Source organism: Venturia canescens, chromosome 9 (genome assembly GCF_019457755.1).
Source record: "Venturia canescens isolate UGA chromosome 9, ASM1945775v1, whole genome shotgun sequence".
Lineage (NCBI taxonomy): Eukaryota > Metazoa > Arthropoda > Insecta > Hymenoptera > Ichneumonidae > Venturia > Venturia canescens.
The window spans coordinates 19,164,104-19,186,952 of record NC_057429.1 but is presented as its reverse complement, the minus strand read 5'-3'; the positions used below and the strand labels follow the sequence as shown (position 1 = coordinate 19,186,952).

Here is a 22,849-nt window from a genome sequence, read left to right as displayed (position 1 = left end):
ATAACCTTGGGTTCCACAACACGAAAAGCCTTCCGAGTTTGGCAACGAATCTCCTCGAGAATCAACGTGTTTACGAGCCTCAAGATTTTTCCCTTATTTTACTCTCGTCACGAAACAACCCACGAACTCGGACGCGACTGGTTATTCGCTGATACGGACATTCTCACTCTCACCCTTACTGCCCCGAAGCCTTCTCTCTCTCCTGCGTCCCCAACGCGATTAAATAACCGTCCGTGTTCCTGCTGTTGTTGGTTCCACCTATCGACTGGTGTGCACCCCCGTGTTTCCCATCACGAACTAGCTCATAATCATCCCCGCTTGAGACGCGCAAGCGTAACTATCCAACATCCACAGCGCGACTCGTGCCGAAAACAAGATCGACGCACTTCCTTAAAACCGAGAGAGAAGTGCCCGCATTTCTATGCCACTGTGGATAGAAGCGCGCGCAAAATCCAACAGCCGGGAGATTCGAACTTCGCTTTGCCAGCGGGCACGATTTTTCGTTGACGTTTCGTCAAAGAGAATACGATAAATAATGGGAGATGGTTGGGGATCGCAAAATCAGTTGATCTGTACGACTTACCAGTTTGTGTGCTGCTGTCAAAGAAGGTACTCGATGTTTCCACTGTCATTGAAGCGAATGTACCGTCCGTTATCTGCGCCGAACTGTCTCTTCGTCCCCTGTACCTTTGGACCTTTGAACGAAAATCAAGAACCGTTGATTAGAAGAGATAAGGAGACTGCTCTTCCATCAGGATTCGAGGCGAATACTCCATAAAAATCAACTCGATCATCTTTCAAATTCCCTCACCCTAATTGGGTGAGGGAATTCGAATATCAGGAGGAAATTACCATCGAATTGACTAAAATTCAATAATTTACGATTGTTCTCTTCATTCCCAATACCCGTCAATTAGTCAGTGAATAGAATCTTCTTCCGTGATGTTACTGCCAGGACTGCATGCCGTATTACGACTGACCAAACAGGTCGGTTTTCAGACCGCAAACAATCGGATCCCGTCGAGTTTGGACTGATCAACAAACAAGTCAATCCTAATCCACCCAACAGTGGTTAATTGGAAAGGACTATTAACCGACTGTCAGTTGAGGGAGGCTCGCAAAGCAAATTTTTATGGAGTAATCGATTTTCGAATAAGGCAGCAACTCTTTGGTCGGTAATGCAGAATCGTTTCGCACCAACCGCGAACTCGATGACTGGAGTGAGGTCTCGCGGATGGTAAACGTTTCGTTTTTTCAAAGATTTCTTGGTACCCGGATGTGTCAAGATGGAAGAAACCCAGAAAAAATAAGCATTCAAAATAGCGAAACGACATCGTGGAAGTTGCGAAACTTCAGATGATCTGCTGAATGGCTGGAGCCGTTGAATGAGGATTTTCGAGATTGTTTCTCGCAAAATAAAGTTTTGGAATAGTTAAAACTTGTGATTGAAGTTCCGGAGCTCGGAAACTTTTGAAAAGAGTGGAAAATTCGTAGTTCGTAGTTCGATTGATCATTGTCTCACCGTGTCGTCGCTTTGTGAGCTTTGTCTTCGGAAATTCCGACATCTCATCATCTCTTCCGTAGTACTTTGTCGTCTGAATCCGCGTGCAATGAGGATTTCTTCGGTCGTTGATTGTCTTCTTATCGCAGGTGCTTGTTGGATGGATCCTGGTGCCCGTGCGCAAGGGCTGGGCTCCCTGGAAGAGCATGTCGAGCTGTCCGGCGACCTGGACAGACGGATTGAGACGGAAATGAGTTTGGGTGGATCTTCGTCGTCAGGATAATAGTGGAACAGTTTTGGGTCTGAGTTCACCTCGGCGGTCGTCCAACTATGGAAGTTGATTGCCTTCTTAGCCGAGACTGCCGCCTCTGTCTTATAGGACTGTGATCCCGTTTTTCGCCGGTGTTTCGGTCTGGACTTAAATGAGTTCTGGAGTCGCGGCGTCTTGGGTAAGACGCCGAGTCTGGACTCAGCGAGTCTCTTCTTGCCTTACGACCTGAAAACAGCGAACAGGATTTCATAATGATGCTGTAACGTTTATTTCTCGGTCTCAAGTAGCGTTGATCTCACCTCCGTCATCCGGATCCGGCGACAATGTTGGCTGACTACCTCGTCGTCCCGAGGGTGGCAGTGACTCGTCTATCGTCGCCGCTTGCCGCGTTAATCTCGATAGTTTGTTCGGTGAAATTTCTTTTGCTTTGCCGTAGTAACACTGTTGAATAGGCAGATAAAAAAATGTGAATTTCCACCATTGCTTCGATGAAGCTCCAAAAAATGATGATTCTTAAGGGAAACTTTGATTTTCAGATTGCAACGGCGACTTTGAACGGAGTTTCACGATTCTTATGAGTCACCTGCGTCGTGGAATCTCTCCGAGTGGCGATCAACGGATGGGTCGGAGTGTTGCTGATGTTCGGCGTACCAACAGGACTGGAACTACCGGAAGTTGAGGTGCCGGGGAGAGGAAGACTGTTGCCAGCGATCGGTGAAACGGTCGGCGGCGTCACCGAGGACATGACAATCGTTGGTGGATTTATCGAGTGTATCGAGGGTTCGAGGGTGAGAAACTTGGTCGCCTCGCCCGACGTCGACTTTTGGTCAACCGTCAGTGTTGACGAACTCTGTTGGGTCTTGCTCTCTTGCCTCGTATCGACATGGTTTTTCTGCTGAGCTTCCATGTGTTCCCTAAGGACAGGAGCGTCGATCAATCAAGAGGATTCTTCTCGGTGGGTAAGCACATTGAGACAGCATTTTTACCAACCTGACTGCACAGGATCCTGCGCTGTCGGTACTCGAAGCACTGGGTCTCTGATCACTCCGGTAATACTTGGTCGGCGTTACGGCACCGCCACCATCAACCGATGCTTGTGATTGTCTGCGTCGATGATGACTGCACCTGTGTATCCTCTCACCAGAACTCGGCGGTTGACCACCGACTACTGAATCCCTACGAGACTTGGCGCTTTCGCCGGAACCTCGACGGGAGTATCTTGACTCGCCAGATCCTAAAACATGGTGGGTAAACACTGTTCATGATTAGAAAAGCAGAGTTGCGATTGAGTTGACTTTGGTTTTCTCGTAGATCGAGGGTAAATAGTCCCCCAACGCTGGAGGGTAAAACTCATTGAAATGAAGCGGATTCCACAAACGGGGTAGGAGAAAAACGGTCGTACCTCTTCTCGGAGTCGATGTTATGACTGTTGGTGGTGGCTGAGGTTGCGGACTCTCTCGTTTCCATAGCTTGACGAGATCGTTTTTGAACTCGCTTATAGCGGAGTCCCTTCGCGACTTTGTTGAAACCTGACTCCTGATGCCACTGTCGACCGAGCTCTCGCGTCGTTTCTTCAGGCTCGCCATGGCCGATTGTCTCGACCATGGGAATGATTTGGTGATATCGGCGAAGGTTTCTCGCCGAGAGAGTTTCCCCGCTCTTCCCGATTTTCCGGAAATGCCACTGCCGCTCCATTCTCTCACCAAGTCACTCAATTGGGCCAGACTCGATCGACGACGACCTTGGTTCGTCGGAGATGGTTCCGTTGCTTCGTTCGGAGGAGAAATCGAGTCTATTTGAGCCGAGGAATCTCTTCTTCCGGTTCCTGGAAATTTGAAACCGTCAGAGGCAGAAATTAGTCAAAATGCGTGATTTTCGTGCCGGAATAAAAATAGCTGAATCGATGCTTTTCTCGCGCTAACTACCTTCGATCTCTTTCTATCTACTAGAGCTATGGAAAGCAAACTCATAATAAAATTATTAAGGAGGCAGGCGAATGAAAATTGAATAGAATTTTTCCGGCACCTGATGGGGTCCAACGATTATTACCGAGTCGCTGCTTCAGCGTTGACTCCTCGAGCTGTTCCCGCACGAGGTCGTCCCAGCCATTCCCACCCTGCCATACCAAGCCCACCTGGTGGCTCAGGATCGGCAGGTTGCACACGAAGCATATGGCCGTCATAGTTCTGAAACGAACAATCTTCTGTCACATACCATTTTCTAATTCACCCTCCTCACGTCTTTCATCCGACGATTTTCGCCCACGCCTTCTTACTTTCAAAAGGAACCTCGCAAACCCTTTTTATCACTAACAGGGATTCAGTATCATTATTCCCAATTTGAATTTGTAGCAGTAAAACGAGAGTGAAGTGGGGTGCATGTTTGAAGAAAATACTGAGAAACATACTGCGTGATTTCAAGCCATGCAAATAGAGCGTGTTCGAACGTAAACTCTGTCGATAATGTAGTTTCGATACATTTTTTAAATATAACAGTTTTCGTACGTTCAACTTTTATCTTCGAATTCTCATTAATCGCATTCAATTCCCGTTATTGAATTCAAGTGACAAAACGGCGTTGAAACTACACTATTCAGGGTGGTGAAACATGGTAAAGTAGAAAAAAAAACACATTCGAATAACTCAATTGTAATAAAAATGTGCATTCTCAAATAATGTTAACAGGAAAAAAAAACTTGAAGACGTACTGGCATTGAGGAAGGAAGTGGAATAAAATCCGGAAATATATTCAGTGGCACTTTCACCGAGATCACGACCTTTTGGTTAATATTTCGGAGATCGTAACGGATGATTGAAAAGTCTATCGTGCTCGTGTTTCGTGCGAAGGACTACGATCGAAGCGTGCAACTTCAAAATCGACCGATAGAACAACATTCTGGATTTCTGAAGAGGAAGAAAAATGAAATTACTGTGCTGAACAAAATGTTGGTATTTATACTCTGTTGGAGTGCTGATCGCCATAAAGGCGATTGAGGTGCCAGTACATCGTTAAATTGATACAGGAAATAATGAGTACAAACGTTTACGATAGTATGAACGAACGTTTGTTAAAGTACAGAGCGTAGATGTATGATAATTATGCTCGCAATAAGGCGCACAAGATAGCCGACGCGGTCATTCCGTAAGCGTGTGGATGCAGAGAACTCCGAGATGGGTAGAGAAACTAGAGAGCGAAGAGAAATTCTCGTTCAGCAGATGTATTAATAGAAGTGATGAGTAATTAGTTGAGTAATCAAGTAGATAAGTAGATAAAGTGGTAAAGTTCAACGAATTTCAACTAAATCTCGATCTCGTTAGTTGCAGCAAGAAGGTTTTTTTGAAAAATGACAATTTAATTTGTATATGTATCTGAATGTTTGGTTGTTCGACCTGTAGTGTCGAAGTCTGGGGCTCTGCAACGACATCGCATGGCAAGGGCCTGGCCGACCTGCAAAAGACACATACACGTTTTTTTTCGTAGCTTTTATCTCGGTCCATTTTTTTCTGTCGATCAATCTCATTTTCTTTTTTCATCGTTTCTATACTCCGCGTTAATTTAGTGTAGCTTTTATAGTCTCGTGACGAGAATCTCTTTTTGCTTAGATAACACACCGCGGTGGCAATAAATAAATTGTGGAAAATATACAATTTCTTACTACAACAATGTTTATAATTTATTACTTCCTTCGAGTAAACGTAATAGAAATTCAACTTTGAACAACGCACTTTGATGTCGTAATTAGTAAACATTTGAAAAAGTAGTTAAATTTCAATCACGATTATTCTTTTGCATCATCATGAAATCATGTTAAAATACATTTATTCGTAGACAATAATAGCGATGTAACAAACAGCCATCTTAAAATAAATATGCGTATAATTATGTGTTTCAGAGAATATTTTTATGTTCGTCTCCTAACTGGCATAAGGCTTTCGTTCATTACGAAAAGCTTTTCTCTACCTAATGAAATGTATCATTAAAAATGTTGGGAGAGAGGCTCGGTGGAAATTGGACTTCCGACTATTCGCTATCGCATTTCAATCTTCGTTTTATCGGAAAAATGCACGAATCGTAAAAAGTTGCTCGAAACTTCGACGAGCGAAGGAAGAGAACGGTGTGTAAAAGTTTTATTCGCATCAACATCAGCTTGTTTCCTTTCCAATGCTCGCAGTCGATTATTTACTTTTATTAGTGAAAAACATTGCAATAAATAATGAGGAAACTATGAGTGAAAACATTCAATTTCAGTACTAAAGTGATGATGAGAACGCTCAGAGAATTCTCGCTCTGCTGAGGGTTCTCATTCTTATCTCAGCTAAATCAAAGGACCCGAAAAGCTCTGAGGGCTGAAAGAATCAAAGAGGATTCATTCAATTTAATGGACCCCTTTGTTGGAAAAGCATCGACAGCTGCGTGGAATTTTCTTCGTTGCTTTTCGACCTATCGATAACTCGATGAAACAGAAGGAAACAAAAGTAAGCCTATTACTTTAAGGAGACCTAAACTTCTCGAGAGTTTATATTCAGTACACGAAATTGGTGTCATGTTGAAATAAATAGATGTCGTAACGGAAAAAGCCAGTGTAATTGAATATTTATATTGCAGGAAAGATTTAAAAATTCATAATATCATTGAACTTTTTTTCTCTTGGTTCATGTGTTTCCTTTTTTTTCTTATTTTTAGGAGTTTTCCTCGGTCCTTCAACGGAAAATGTTTGTCCCAAGAGTGTGTGTAGGCAGACATTCATCTTTTCGTCCCTGGGTTAGTTGACTCCTTCAAAAAGGAGCAAGTATATTTGGAGTGAAGGGAAGAAAAGAAGAAAAAGGAGGAAAAGTAAGAGAGAAAACGAAAGAAAGTTGCGACAGCACCAAGAGGTCGTTGCGTCTGTGTCGTCCAATTGGGAATTAGTCCTTTTTTCACCCTGGAGCTTTGAACGCAGCGCCAGAGGCACTGGGCAGAGCTTATTTTTTGGACTTTTTGTATGAATATCTCGCTCCACGATGGCTTCAAACTTCTCCGACGTTCGTATCACGTAAGAAAACTCTCTTTTTTCACCTTCTCACGAATTAACGTTTCGCGTGTTTTTCGGAAATAAGAAAATGTGCTTTCCATCTCTACCTAAGTCCGACCCTCTCTTGTCTATCTTTTCAATCCCCTTTCCCGGAATACTTCAATCTGAGACCGTTTAAAAATTCATTCTCAGCTCTCCTATATCGCACCTTTAAACGCTTTGTGCATCGTTCTTTCTCTTTTTATGGCTCTCTCTCTCTCTCTCTCTCTTTTTCTCTGAAAGACAATCTGAGATAAGGGACGTCAGAGCAACAAGCGGGTACGTAAGAACGAAATATGAAGCAAATGCTTCTCTCGATTGTTTTGTCACGTCCAAAGTTGTTCAACAAACCATTCTCAAATATCTCTGAATCCTTTCCACCGACGTGAAATCACTGACAAAGTATATTTTCTCTCTGTTGTCCCTTGACACGTGATGGGATCATGAACGTTTCTTCGAATTCTATTTTTCCGACCTCGTTGCTTCCGCCGTCAAGTCCGAAACCAGCTTTCGTTCTCTCTCCTCTTACCTTGGCACGGATTCTCTGTTTTGGCTTATACTGGAATTCTCCCCCGACCCTCTTAAGCTTGCGATTAATGCTGTCTCCCGTTCTTCTTCCTCCTGTACAAGTTAATCTGGATTTTTGTTCAACGTCCCTGGACCTGGGTCATAGGCATCGTTGCTTCCGTAGTTCTATCCTCGTGAAAAATACCATCACTTTTGTGGCTCATCATTTATTCGTCAGTCGCATGAGCTCCTTTCGCCGCGAACAAATGTTTCCTAATCGCTATATTTTTCTCAAACTTATCGAGGAATTAGCAACAATCATAATCCCCGGAGCCGTCACGACTGACAGCACATTTTTCTAACAGAGTTATGTGAGAAAAATTGGGTCAATCTTCGAGGCTCATCGATGCGCTGATAAAAATAGATAAAACAGTCTTTTTATACACCGAACGCAGCTTCGACATTCGATAATTTTCTCGCAAGCTTCGACCATCAGCAAACTCTGTTTTCGTCAATGCAAAAATGTAGCTGCTTGCTGCAGAAAATAGAATATTTTTCCATTTAATTCGTTAAACAAAAAAGCAAAACTTTGATTCGTGTGCGAAATGTAATGCAAATGATTAATCGAAGGTTCAGTCAAGTTAATAAATCGATATGGAATCGTAAAGACAATTTCACTAGACCATCATATTCTGCTTTTGGATATTCTTTTTCGTTCACCTACCCACATTCGACCAACGGAATGAGCGAGTTTTTTTTTTCGTGCATTGACACAGTCAGCTGAAAATCACTAGAAAGTTTGCCTCAAAACTGTCCTAATATTCATTTACCTGATGAACTTTTTTCTTCTCGCACGAGCACAATATTTTACGTGCTCTCGTCGTCTGACCACGGAGTTGAAGAACGAAAACCTTTTAAGATCGGAGGAGACCATTAAACGTCTATTTACCATCCCCCATTACCCTCGTTCTCTGCCGCACTCAGTTTTTTTCTCTCAGACTCTTATGCTCTTCATTTCTGCGTCTCTCATTTTCTTGATTTTCCAGCCGAGGGAAAACCTCGCTCACTTTTATTGCTCCCGTTCGCCCAGCAAACACGGCTCAAAGTGGACTCAACTCGTAGCTGGCCATACCAAAGTCTATGAGAGGAAGAGAAAAAAACGGGCTCGAGACATTCGAGCTGAAGTTGTTAGGAGATGAAGATGCTCCTAATGAATCTTTCCGATTCATTAGCGCACTCATCGCCTCTCGTTAAAGAATCGCGGAGCCTTGATGTCGTGGTATTTCCAATAGGGTGGTGAATGAAAAAAAATAAATAAACCAAGATAAGGAACGTTCAGAATCCGAAAAAGACGACAGCGAAAGTAAAAAAGCGACTGTTACAGCTTGATAACGATCAACTTCCAAACGATAATTATCTGTGAGAAACATCAAAGGAAAATCCTCAAAGTGATTTTAATTAATGCTCCCGATACGATCGTTCGTGCTACGAAAATAATTAGGTTGCAAACTCCTCTTTGCGTCTTTGAATATTATTTTCTCCCTCTGTTTTTTGTCAATTCGAATCTTCAAAAAAACCAGCGAAAATGGTCTCAGCTCGATGGAAATTCTCTTTGTTTTCACGTTTGCTTTATTCATTTCATTCCTCAATGTTTTACATTCAATTACTTTTTAGCCCTGAATATTTGTGAAAGAATTTCATTGTTTTAACTGACAACGAATTCCATTCGTCCGTGAATGATCGGAATGTCTGTTCGTTCTCTGGTCGCGCTGATTCTGAGCTCAAAAGGTCACGAATTATTAGTTTGGGTCATAGGAAAATTGGAATGTAATACCGAATGAACTCTCATGATGGCATATCAAACTACAAAAGCCTTCGTAGACAACTCCCTCCCTCGAGAGAGGTGCAACAAGTTGTGCTATCGATTTTCTCGCTCCAGCTACTGAAGCTCCTAGATAAAACGAGATAGTCTTCTCTCATCCAACGATAAGAAACTAAACGATCCCTGAAACGCTTTATAGTCTCATGAGAAGATCAATTGATAGATAAATGTGTAGAAAAAAATGATTGTTGCTGATAGAGCCAAAGCTTTCTGCGAGATCCATTTTTTCAATCCGTCTCCACGGTATTTTCGATGAAATTTGCATGAAACATACACACGCTTTCTCGTAATCGGACTCGATAAAATAGTTCAAGGGGTCAAACGTTGAGAACTGCGAGATCGAATGGAATATAATTTTTGCCTTTTTAATCAAAGTAACAGCATGAAAAAACAGTGCCCAAATACTCTACCATAAAAGCCTGCATTCACAGATGGTAATAGAAATCTACGTTTCATTTTTCCATTCGAGAAATGTTTACGCTCCGTTGGAATATCATTTCAGTATGAGGACATTGAGCATCGAAATTCTGCTGTGTTTTCCAATGCTTTTGCATTCATCAAAATTGAAATGGAAAAAGGAATTCGATTCACCAACGTTTTTTAAATTCCCCTCTCTCTCTGAACTTTTTTATCGTGTGTGCACAAAGTGAAAATATGCCAAATACGCTCGAAGCAAAGGCCAAATTTTATGAAGCGATCGAATCGTTTATTTTCGTATTTCCTCATTGTCGTGAAAATTATTTGATGGTTGATGGAAAATTAAAATGATCGTGGACTGATGTAAAATCGTTCACTTCCAGGGACTCATGGAATTTGTTGGAGTGATTAAAAATCTTTTCATCAAAAACTCATCAGGCATTCCTCATTATTTCATTCTTTTCATAAAGCATCTCATAAACAAAGCAGCTCAGTTATGAAGGACCTTTTCGGTTTGTTTCTCTCGTTGTTTCTATTTTACAATGCCTCGTTTTTATTTGTTACGGATGTTTCATTAAGATCGCAAGCTCGGAACCGCTTTGTTTGTACCGTTGAATTTATTAAGTAAAAAAATGTATCAAAGCGTACAGAAGTTCTTTCTAATGAGTTCTTCGAAATTTTTTATTTTATAATAATGCCTGCAATTTCGTTGCTTTCTGTAACAATGCCATTTTGAAGAGTGAAATGAAAGTAGAACGAGGAAATTCTTGGCATGATTTGCCAAAGTACGTGTTTTCATTACCCTGAAATTTTCATAACCGCGATACGGAATGTAAGAAAATTGGGAAAGTGCTATCGCACATTTCGCGAAAGCAAATTCAGGCCACGAAAAACAATGAGAGCGATTTATATGCACGCGTCGCAAAGAGGCTAATCATATTTTTCCTCAATTTCGGCCTCAAGATTTTCCCGCTCTTTCAAATACTCCGGTGCAGTTCGTAATTTGATTTTATCCTGGAAAAGTTTGCTTTAGCCAGAAATCGAGGCTCACCCTGAATCCCGACACGCGAGAGGGAAAAGTTTTTAAAAACTTCCTTCGGAGTGCCAAAATCCAAACACACGTTTGTTGTTTCATCGACGTTATTGCTAGTGTCATTGTCGTCGTTGATCACATTTCGATTCGATTCGATAGCGTGTGCAGGCAATTCGAGAGAATTCCAGAAAAAAATGATCGATCTGCGAAAGCTTTCAGGGATGGACAATTTTCGAAAATTATTCCAATGAATAGTTTCGTGGTTAACATTTGCCACTCATCGAAACCGAAATTGGTGATTTTGTGTTTGTACATGAGAGAATTTCATTGGATTCGATCCCAATCTCGAACGGAGCTTCTTTGAGCCTGGGAAATATATTTTGGGTGGTAAAAAAACGATTTCAAGGAAATTTTCACTAAAAGTGTGCAAAATGACGAAGAGGAAGTGAGAAGTTTCGTTGGAGGTAATGAGATTGGTAGTCGGAGCACGCCGTGTCGAGGTATCGATATGATTCATGGGTCTTTGTGAGTTGTGTTTGTGAACAGCGCAAGAGCAAGTGAGAAGAAAATATGAGGAAGATCTATATAGACAGATTAACACTGAAGTTCACAAAGTTTGGTCCAAGGTCCTTCAGGGACTCGCTTCGCTTCTGGCAGCAAAGACTCCCTGGACTGTGAGAGCAGCTTACCAGAGGTATTAGAGCATGAAGGAAAATGGTTGATAGGCGACAGAACCGATGAAAAGGGAGAGTCGAGTGCTTAAAGACGTACGTGAGCTAAGTCATTTAGTTCCAGGTTAAGTGTCGTCTTCGCTTCAAGAAACTTTTTCCATGTGAGAACAACGTTTATGTTTAAAAAGAAATGCATCAGATCGTTGATCAAACGAAAGGGGAGTATTTGGAATGTTTCAGATTAATAATAAATTTATAAGATTTGCAAATGACTCGAGTAACTAATGAAAGGGGATTTTTTTTAGCTCACGATTGTGAGTGAAGAATATTTATTCCGTTTCCAATTCTTCTACAGACTGATTAATTGTTGTTTCTAAAGTGAATATTTTTTGTAAGCATAGCACAACGTTGAAGGGCCGGTTCCACGTGAAATTTATTATAGTTACGTACGAAAAAACGGGAGTGCAGAATTTCCTTCTGGACTGTGTGAGTTGTCAGTGGTAAAGAAAAGAGGAAAAATAAATTCTGGTCACGGTCGAGCAACGAGATGACGAGTACACATTCCCACACACACGAATCTTTCATAAATCCTTTGAGATGTCGTAGGAGGGTTGGCTCATGTACGCGTGACACATTCCACACAATATCTCGCCTGTGATGTAGCCTTCATTTTCGTTTATTTTTCCCCAGACTCCTCTGACAAAAAATCTCTCACAGACGAGATACGAAAAGTTATTTCACCGACAAATTTATTAGTAATTGTTTTTGGCAATTTCTTTCTCAAACATCCTTTATCCCCTTTACCCGGAGCTTCGAACCAAAAGTTCAAACCGTTCTCCACCGTTCCATCTGGCACTTGTGTCAAGTGAAAACTTGGAAAAATTACGAGATCGAAATTCCTTGGAGTCGCCAACGGACGTCATCCCATAACTTCTCCCCTCTTTTTGACTAATTATCATATTTTTCGATCAATAATTCAAGTTCGAAAGCCTTTCAAAACGGATGAAAAATTTCATTTTTTCGAGTCTCTGGCTATAATAAAAAATGACACTTCATGACAGCACGTAGAAAATATATTTTCGGCCTATCATGCAACGGTTTTCAAGCCAGTGAATTGAAATGGGTTTCCATATTAATTTTCAGAAGGAAACAAGACCAGATGGGACGTTTGATATTAGAGCTGTGCGAAGATGATCGACAGGCTTGTTTGGAGCTTTCCAGCAACAAACTATATTCAATATACGTCGAAATTCACATGGATGTATGTGTCTGAGCACATATTCGGGTATACATACGAGCCGTCAAGCAGCTGTACGAACTCGAGCTTTCAGGGGTATTAGAGGCTTCGTCCTGGGTCAAGCTCTCCCTCCAGTCACAATATATGTCCACACCATCATCACCCACGTCCATCAAATATACATGCATCAAGTATTCTAAGCAAAAGGTCGTAACTCGCTGAATTTAACCCACGAAACACCCCGGATCGCAGCTTTCCTCGTCCTCTTTCTCTCTATCAAGTTACATCCAATCGTCGTCCCCGTGAAACAGGAGCAACTCGAATTGTAATTTGAGGCAGCCAATAATATATAGTGCATATAGCAGTAAATCGACCGTTGCAAACCTAATGCACCCTTCTATATCCATACACAAATATTATTAATGTTTGGTCACGAAGCCACTTTACTACGAGATATTCACTGCTATCAAACATGCATTTCACCACTCATGCCACATTATCGGGCTTCCCCATTTGTCTTTGACCCTAGAAAACTGCGACCCAATCCTGCAAGATTCATTTTTATGTGCAATGAGAAAAGCAATTCGTTGACTCACCAAATGGTTCGTTGGACAAGCAAATCGTCGAATGAATATTCCGTACTGCGACGAAAGCATCGTGCGATCGAAAAAAGTTTTGTCAGCTCAGAAAATTTAATTCTTTCGTCACGATTATTTGCAGATCCAACGAAAAATTTGAATGAATCAACGAATTCCTTTTCTCAGTGTGTTTTCGGATTTTTATCTGAAAATTGTAAACCCGCTATTCTGGGATTATGGGAATCCTCTTTGGAACTGCGACTCAAGAAGGCAAATTTGATTTCAGGAATCCGCAATGGGATAGAAACGATGAAACGAGATGTTAAAAATCGACTCATCAGACCTCAATACCGTTCCCAGAGAGGGGCAAATATTTATCAAATAATATTTGCGACGTCGCGGGAACGTGACTTCGATTTTATTCTTTACATCGAGGACGTCGGCGCATACCTCTACAAACCCTCGTGCGCCATTATTTTTCTCCTTTTTTTCGTCGTTCTTGAACAACCACCGCGTAAACATTTTCAGAGACAACTCCTGCATAATGAGAACAAAACAACGATGACCCCGAAAGTCTTTGAAAGAGAAATATTCAACGTTCTTTCAATCGAACGTTTTTCGATGTACGTGTGTCTATATGAAAGCGACGTAAATGTGTGCGAGCTCCGCCATTCAATCCTCACCTGCGTGGATCACTGACTCACTGGGAAATATTGTTCACGTACTAGCCATGTATAAACCTCCTACGAGGGAAACGCATAAAGGCGTATCGTTTACAGGGTGTCACAAAAGTTGTGTCAGACCTCCAGAGAAACGGAATGGATCGAGCTATCTCGATTTCTCTTACACTTTCGACTACGAATGTTCCATCCACTTCGATCGAGTAATGATCACCAAAAAATTCTCGTAGAATAATTGCATCAAAAAGAAAGGCAAAAAGAATGTTTTATTTCGAAACTTGAGATGGATAGTCGACGCGTAAGTTTCGAGACACCACGTACCTTGGGCAATTCCGGACTTTTGCATCGGTGTACCCGGTTTTAGTATTCTCTCGGTTCTGCCTCGTCGAAAGTGAGAAATAAGTGCACACGAGAACAAATGCCACACCGATATTCTCAGCCCACGGGGCAGCAACGCCTCCTCGCGCAACTGGTGACGTATATACAGTGACATTGATAAGGATTCTGTAATGCTTTGTTCTCATTCGTTTCATCCGAGAAACAGATAAAGGAAGCGAGAAAGAGCGAGCGAGGGACGGGAGGAGGAGAGGAGAGACAGGGAGCAGGAAAGTCAGGAACCGACACAATAGGAGGGTCGATTCAGGGCTCACAAAATAGAAGCAGCAGTAAGTTTATATGTGTAAGCAACGAGACGGATGGAGAGTAAATGAGCACTGCACACCCATACGCAAACGCTGATACACACATCCACAGGAAGAAGTTTAGGGTCGGAACAAACTGCTCCAGGTCGTAGCACACTTTTCCTTGTCTTTTTCGATCAACGCTTCCTGTCCTTCAGAATAATTTACGTTGCTTATGTAAACTTATGTCTACCGATTTATATAGCGATGCACATCATGCATATAAATGAAATTCGGAGTCAATTTGGTCCTTTTATTGCAGTTTTGTTGACGAGAATAATAACGAGCCTCACCGAGAGTCATTTTTCAAATCGCAATCATCATCTCGCATCACCTTTCATCGGTTCACCTGCATTGGCATCGTCGTAAACTTTCAAGAAAATCTGAATCGCATTTTTATTGCTTAACGACAAAAATCATTGAAGAGTTTTCGGAATGTCTTTTTTATTGGCCTGAAAAAAATTTGCATTGAAATTTTGGACCCCTTCCCGAGCGTCCTGCTGACACGGCCGCGTTCCAAAACTTTGAACGCGTTTTTCTTGAAACACGATTTTCCAAAATGCCACACAGCATAACTCCAACAATTTTCATTATTTTCACTTGAGTTTTTGACAATATTTTGAAAAATCAATTTTCCATCCGAACCTGTTCACCAACAAATAAACTTCTTTTTTTCCTGTCAAACGTCGATGGAAAAATGGAATTTATTTTAATGAAGCAGGAGGCTTTTTGACGACATCGTCTCACAGTGATTAACAATGACAAAACATCGGAGATTGTTATTGGCGTTCTAATATCGTTTGGCAACCGAAATGTGACCAATAAATTTTATGCGTAGAGCATCGTGGCGAGTGTAGAGGCGTTGATTAGTGCACGCACTGGAATTGACGTATGACGATCAGTAGTTACAGTAAACCGCGGTTAGACACGTTATGCAACGCGTTCGAGGTACTCTGGGCGAGACACGATCGACAGTAGTTACGAACGCGTTTCCCTCGGCCACATGATTACTAACTATTGTTAATCTTCACGTCCTTCTACTCGTTCGAACTCCTCCTAATTTCTCTGTCATCGTGCGTATTGACGTTTCTGTGGGTGGATTGCTAAATAAGTTATGTGAAATTTGACTATTTCTATGAATCAGTGATTCTCGATCGTGCCACAGTTATACCCCGAAACTTTAACCACTATTTTGCTTCTGTTTCAGCTCCAGTGCGATCTACAGGAAAAAAAAACTCGGGAACATCGTCTTCCTCGTGAACGTAAGTGAAATCATCTCTCAGGCACATCGAGCCTTTTTTCACTCAGCTTTTTTGTGGTGTACTTCTTGTTCATGCTTTCATTCGTTCTTCTTGCTCACTTACCTTTATGGCCATTAATATAATACGCAGAAAGAGAGAGAGAGAGAGAGAGACTCCGATACATAACTGTATTTATTCATACGTATACACGTTGGCATTTTCTTATTCCTTCTTTTCTCATCGGACTAATGCTTCAGCACTTTGCGAACAAGAAATTCCGCTTATTTATCCAGTGTAGTACATTTTTTCCCCAGCTGGTGAGAAAATGTGCTTCACTTCGTCCTGCCACCTTTTCTCATTTCTCGTCGGCCTTTTTTTCTTCTTTCCTCTCTCAGGAGGAGGGAAAAAAAGTTTCCTTTATTTCCGAGCGTCAGTCCGAACGAAATATCTCCTCAGGGCATACGACCGATGTTTCCTTTGAATATGTTCCCTCTAACAAATATATATTCTCCTTGTACTTCTTGCGGATTTACCTCGAGAATAAAACAATTTTGTCTCTTGTCCATCCAACATCCCCTCGCTTCTTCATATCTCCGAAATTACAATCTCGTCCTTCGCTACATTCTACTATTCTGTACCAGCACTATTTATGCACGCTCTTCTCTATCGAAAGGTAATAAGGAAGAAGACAATAAAAGAGAACGAGGCAGGAATAGCCAGTGGAACACGAGTTAGGGGATGATCATAGAAATATCGTACAATATTCATGACTCCTCAACCCTCTAGGAATTTCAGAAAATAAACAATGTTTTATGATAACCTTAAAATAGAAACATCGTCAAAAGCCTCGAGTTACTGACCCCATTGGAATAAATATTTGAAATTAGAATCTCAACACTTAACCTGCTGTTTCGAGTGTCGAATTTTCTGTGTCGAAGCTCAAATGAGTCGTGCACGCAAAACTTCCATTTCTCAAATAACTCGATCAACGTACGTTTCTCATTCCTTTTGTCATTTTTGACGTTTCAATCACTCTGTTGATAAATTGAAAGGGGGAAAGACTAAGAGGCTATTCAGAAATTACAGGGCGATAAAAATTGCGTTCTTTTCATCCATTTTTGATTAATTGTTCAAGTACAAAGGCAGCCATTTCTGTGCCTAATCTCTTATCAAATCCATATGTTTCAGGAGAAGAAAGGAGACTTTGGCTCACAGAGTTAGGTTTTTCCTTCAGCTATTGTGTGGTGGGGAATGCACGAAGAGATTTCTCGAATCCTCCAATACACGAGACGTCGTGATTCACGTAAAATATCCCAGGAGTGTTCAGGGCGTGATGAAATTCCTGTCAATCATCATTCCCCTCATTTTCAATATTTATGTATTCCCTGGAATATCATCCTGAGACGACGAGTTATTGAAGTTCATAGGCTTTGAAAAGAAAATTTATTCGAGTGGAGGACTGCAGCAGTAAAAACCTTTAAATATCTCATCGTCTCATATTCTTCTATTTATATAGATGCTCTACAAATATGTATAGACGGGCTACTTGAAGCAAAGGTGGTGGTGTATACCCTCAGGATAAATCTCTATCTCGGTCCCTCGTCGTGACGTAAATTCTGGGTGTCGCTCTTGTCACATGCTCCCCAGTCGCCATCCCCACCTCAACCTTTTTTATAAACATATATAAAGGAAACGTCCCGCAGCATCAGTTGGCTCCTTCTTCATGTTCTCTGAGGGAAAATCAATCTCTTATCGTAACTCCACCGTGGCGAGTTACCCCAAAAACAGCCGATGAAAAGTCACGCTCTTCATTCTTTTTTATCCCCGTTTCTCTCAATGTAGATATTTCCAACAGGATTCACTAACGAAAATTTTATTTATCGCTAAGATCGACGTCGATCGCTACTGCTGACGGTGGGGGGAGTAAGGTTCGATTTTTTAAATGGAAGCGCACATTGAATTTGGGCTTGCAGTGATTCAGAATGCTTCGGACTAGTTTTTGGTTTTTGATAAATTTATAATAAGCGTTTTACAAATTTGAATTTTGCGCCTTCTTCGTATTTGATCAACTTTTCTCTTCATCAATTTTACGAAGACGAAACACTCAACTGGAGATTCGACAAGTTATTTGAATTCGATGAAATATGATTGTGTCCCGATCCTTTTTCCCAGCACGTCATTGTTAATCAAGTGCGCTGATAAATAAAATTTTGGACTATCGATAAATTCGTTCATAAAAATTTGGATGGTTAATAAAACCAATTCGGACACTAATTTATCTTGTACGAAAGTCTAAATATATATCGATGAAGTATTACAAATTTATAAAAGTTTGTAAAAGGAATCGTTGGGTCTTGAGACTTGGGCACAGGAAAGATTCGTCACTCTGAGATATTAGCAAGCAGCAACGTGTTTAACTTTCTTTATAATCCAATGCCTCGATCCCCCTCGAACGACTGCAACGATAAAAATGTGCTTATGGGGTGACTAAGTTTAAACGATTGTTTGCATTATTATAGCTCTACGAGAAAGCAAACGTTATTATAATGAGAGTTGATACGAATTAGGGAGAGTTCCTGACTGAATACAAAAGGAATGAATAATGGATCTTTGCAGAGCTTTTTTCCTGACAATAATCTCGAATAAATTTCACTTCATTTTGCATTTTAATGAGTTTAGCCCCCCATTTTATTAGCTGAATAATTCCTTTGAAAAGATTTTGATAATCGTTATCTTACAGATGAATAGCTGGGAGAGGAACCTCGGAGGAAATGGTCGAAATTGAACTTCGAAATCGAGTCTGATGCCCAACGTCGCGGAGATCGCGGTCTCACAAAATATATGTTTTTCACTCGATTATCACAATTGGAGTGAATAAAAATGGCAAGTGGACTTTGAAGGGGCACCTTACGTAGTTGAAATTAGCGCTAAACGTACGGATCAGTAGATAAATTTGTTGGACAGTAATTTTGAGGTGGTTTAGGTGGTAATAACTCGTCCACTAATAGCGACGAGCAAGGGTGGCTTTGTAGGGGAGAAAAGGTTCGACCGTTTCTGTGTTTCTCGTGTACACGAGTGTCTCGATTAACGTGAAAAATAGCCCGAGTCTCTTTCGTTACGAGAAAATATCTCGCGATGTGTACAGAGAGAAAATCCAGTAAATTTGGGAGTTAGCAGAGAGGGAGAGGAATTAGAGGTTTCCGTCGTCCGGGAATAGGGACAAAGGGATTGAACAAGCGTGCGCGTAAGAAAAGCTTGCAATGTAGAAAGAGGGAGAAGAGCGAGAGAGCGATATAGAGGTGAGAACAAAAGCACTGAGAGGTTTGGCAAAATAATTAATTCACTGGAGGAGAGTAATCCAGTAGCAAATCCTCTGAACTTTCTCCCGCCCCTCTGTCGAGCCCACCAAATGGAAAAGGGGTTGAAAGGTCGCTGGGTGACCTTCGTCACAGTCCTCTTAGCGAAGTGTACCGAAAATATTTCAAATCGAACGTCGAACAGTGTCCTGTGTGGAAATCTCAGAGCTTTTCTCCATAGAATTCGACACCCCGATGAAAGGGGCGCCGCTGCCGGTGCTCTCGAAGGCGTAGAAACGAATTATGTAAATTTCATTCCGTTCCGGTGACCTACATCCATTTTATCGTGTCTTTTTTGTTCGGAATAACTCGCATCGGAAACTTGCAAATCCATTATAATTCCGCCAGCCTATTACATTTCTCCCCACGAAATCGACGGCGGCCCGCATTAATTTCCTTAATCTCAATGTCTCTACAGATATCAATCGGTTCCTGTAATAAGATTTGCTACTTTTCGATGAAAAACTACTGAATCGGTTACGACGAATATCTGAAGAGATGAAAATTATATTTTCTGTACAAAGTAGAAAAATACATTTCGTTATAAAAGAAATTCTCAGTTCAACGGTAGCTCGAAACCTGAAAGAGTTGTCAGTCGCCGAGGGTGTAATTTCGTGTAGAAGTCCCAAAAAATGAAGAATCTTTTTTTGAGTATTTTTCGAGACGAAAACGTGAAGTTTGGTGCCAGTTTTTCAATACAAACGAGTGAGAGGCAAAAAAGTTTTCGCCAATCGGAGTTTACGAAGACTGAGAAGGAGGAGAACGTAAAATAGTAACGAACAGCTTCCATATGCTTTCCCATTGAAGCATCTTGAACAGAAGCGAGAAGATGTGAAAACTTTCCTCGTCTTTTCCCTCCCAAAAAGCACCCCCAAAGCTCTTCGTGCTTAATGCACCTCGAGAAGAGACTGAAGAAGCTCCGGGTGGGTTAATCGCGTACTTTCGGGGGATGAAAAGACCCGGAGTACCCATAGCGATCCATCATTGAACGTTTGACAGCGATAAATCAAGCTCGCGACGAATTCACATCAGAAAACTTGAGGGAGTAAAGATCCATCATCATATTCCACTTAACGTAATAGAAAGAAGCGAATGTTGTCTATGATAAGTTACCTATAAATTTTGTTTCCTCGTAGTAGCAAAGCATCTATCTTCTCGATGGGTCAAGTAAAAACATTCGTTAATTAATAATCAACTGCTAATGAGCATCATTAATTATTATTGTTAACTCGACATCCCCTGATCATTGATAGCTAACGACAATATTACGATAAAATCCCACGCGACAAATTGCGATGATGAAAAAACTGAAAGATATTGCAAGAGAAAAACAATCGAATGTATAAAATAATTCAGCCTCTCGCTAATTGCTCATTAACTGATGCTAATGAAGCGTGAATCGTAAAACATGACAATACGTGACCCAGTTGAAGAGGCTGCCCGAAAGAAACATCGATTTATTATTTTCCAACCAGTCGACTCTGGGATGGGAAATTTTTGTGTGCCCCTCGTCACAGGAAAGTGGCCTAATAATGATAAACTTTAGGCACCGAAGGCGATGAGTCAAGAATAATTCATGAGGACGCGAAGAGTCTTGGAACAAGAGTGCCTCGTGTTGAAGGGTTTTTCTGAGTGCAGGTGAAAAAGAGTATCGGGGCTGTTGACGAAGAGTGACGAAAAACGTCCATCCGGCTGCGTAGGCAAGGTGCATTCGCTCAACTTTCAAAAAGCTATTAAAATGAATATTAAATTTTTTTATTCCATCGTCAAGTTAGACGATAATTCATATGGAAAAAGTTCGATGGAACAATCGAGAGCAGAATACGCGAGTAATGGACTCATAAAAATGAGCCACGACCAGAAACGAGTATTCATGAAAAAGTAATTAAAACACGTTAACAAGTTTTTAATGGAGGATTGAACGATCGATTATTTATTGATGGCTATTGATTCGGAAAGGAAACTGTTCGAGAATCTGCTGCTACGGGGGCACAAAAACAGAGTTTAAAAACATGGAGAAAAAGGTGCTCTTTCTTCGCACCGATTAATTGTGACGACTTTGAAAAAAAATGTCCCCCAGTCTTCGATCACGAAGAATTTAATTACGAGCTGTGCTCGAGCGAGCGAACGACGGATTAAACAATTTGCAATCGAGGCTCCACCAACATCCCGATACTCCGGAGCGCGCAGTCTTCCTTTCATAGCAACTAACATATCTCGTTCGTTACAGGCTTCGCTTGCACCTGCATCCGTTTATGCGGACCAGAGTAACGAGATGAGAGCAGCTCGAGGCTCTCCTATGCCACCGGTTATCGTTTTACTCTCCCTTTTTTAATCCCACAGAACTTTACGAGTTGACCACTTGTTCTCCGTACATGATGGATGTGCCATTCTCTACGTACACGCTAAAGTTTCTCCGCAGCCGTTAACACGCCGCGAGATTCTCAATGAAAAATTAAGGACGCAGTTTTAATCTCCATTCTGTGAAAACTTGTTTTTTTAACCTCGATCCTTCCAGATGGAACTTTTTATAGTTTCCCTTTGGATTCTCAGCACATTTTTATCACATACGCGTCATTCGCAGGTTCCGAGACTTTCTCACAGAAAACGCCACTTTTCACGACCTTTTCCCCTTGCTCTTCTTTGTTGATTTTAACTCACGTTGTTCCTCGCTGTACCTTAACGAAGCTCGAAAAGCTTCGCGAAACTGGTTGCCAAAAAGATTGTCGTTCGACCTGAAAATCGGGCCAGCCAAAATGAAATTCGTTAATCCAAACAATATTTCAAATAATTTGAACGCTTCATTTTGTGGCTCAAAATGTTTTTCATTGCGACGAAAACATCGTTGAATCAGCGAACTTTATGCCAATATCGTTAACAATGTTTGATTTAATAGTTCATCTTATTCGTACATTCTAAATTATTAATGTAAAATCAGCAACGATACACGAGCTAATTCGTAGGATCGGACAGTTCAATTTCAACGTTTATAACGATTGATTCCCGAATTCGTGTGTCGACTCAAGGAATTTATAGCTCAATAATGAAAATCTCAAATTCGTTCACAATGAAGATTGTTTGAAACGCGATTTAATCTGGGGAATGCTTCACGATGTTTTCCACACGTTTAACGAGCTTTCAACTTCGAGCCGTATGTGTGCACGTGAACTATTGGAAATCTCTCGTATTCAGTTAGCTATATTCGAATTCAAAGCCAGTACGGGGTGAAAATGTGAAAACTGACTAATGTATTGTTTTACAAAGAGCAATGCTACTTGAGCCTCGAGATGCAATCGTAACAACGCCAGTAGTCGGAGCTTCAGCTAGTCCGTTTTTCAGGATTGTTTACGCTTTCACAACTTACCAGCGACCTTTTGCGTTGACTCCGAAAACTTCATGCGAAACCCGGAAACGAGGATCCCGGCCAAACAAAATTTCCACCAGTCTGAAAACGACCGTGACCCGGCTTGATTTTTTCTTCTCAAAATCTGTGCCGTCGATCCTCGCTTTTTGACACATTTTTAAAAATTTTTCTGCGCATCCAAAAGCTACGATTCGCGACAGAAAAACATTTTTTCCAAAGATCCGAAAATGCCATCGCGCGATCGAAAGTAGCAAACAACCTCAAGACAACGAGCCGAATTGAATGAAAAACCTGAAAAAACGACTCTCAAATTTTTATTCCGTTCGCACAAACGAAAAGGAAAATTCCCCTCGAATTTCGTTCCACGAAATAACAACAATA

General features: G+C 41.3%; 1 protein-coding gene and 2 long non-coding RNA genes across 10 annotated transcripts in view; 2 read left to right on the top strand and 1 right to left on the bottom strand.

Moving 5' to 3' along the window:
* Positions 1 to 22,849, bottom strand: part of rsh (radish) — a 97,005-nt gene that overhangs the window by 25,361 nt on the left and 48,795 nt on the right. For 2 of the 8 annotated variants that reach the window (XM_043427660.1, XM_043427661.1), the window contains exons 3-11: positions 5,162 to 5,219; positions 3,798 to 3,958; positions 3,175 to 3,597; positions 2,763 to 3,027; positions 2,356 to 2,686; positions 2,072 to 2,213; positions 1,814 to 1,997; positions 1,523 to 1,727; positions 584 to 695 (exon numbers count right to left, since the gene is read on the bottom strand). In XM_043427660.1, coding sequence (XP_043283595.1) covers positions 584 to 695; positions 1,523 to 1,727; positions 1,814 to 1,997; positions 2,072 to 2,213; positions 2,356 to 2,686; positions 2,763 to 3,027; positions 3,175 to 3,597; positions 3,798 to 3,958; positions 5,162 to 5,219 — 1,881 coding nt within the window. Of the gene's footprint in view, positions 1 to 583; positions 696 to 1,522; positions 1,728 to 1,813; positions 1,998 to 2,071; positions 2,214 to 2,355; positions 2,687 to 2,762; positions 3,028 to 3,174; positions 3,598 to 3,797; positions 6,283 to 22,849 lie in introns of those variants that run through there. The other 6 variants (XM_043427663.1, XM_043427662.1, XM_043427664.1 and 3 more) reach the window with 6 other exon arrangements.
* On the top strand, positions 5,819 to 6,746 carry LOC122415519 (uncharacterized). The gene is made up of 3 exons (XR_006261937.1): positions 5,819 to 5,886; positions 6,021 to 6,247; positions 6,456 to 6,746. It is a non-coding gene; the product is annotated as an uncharacterized lncRNA (long non-coding RNA).
* LOC122415520 (uncharacterized) lies at positions 14,237 to 18,604 on the top strand. Its single transcript, XR_006261938.1, has 3 exons — positions 14,237 to 14,492; positions 15,715 to 15,769; positions 18,489 to 18,604. It is a non-coding gene; the product is annotated as an uncharacterized lncRNA (long non-coding RNA).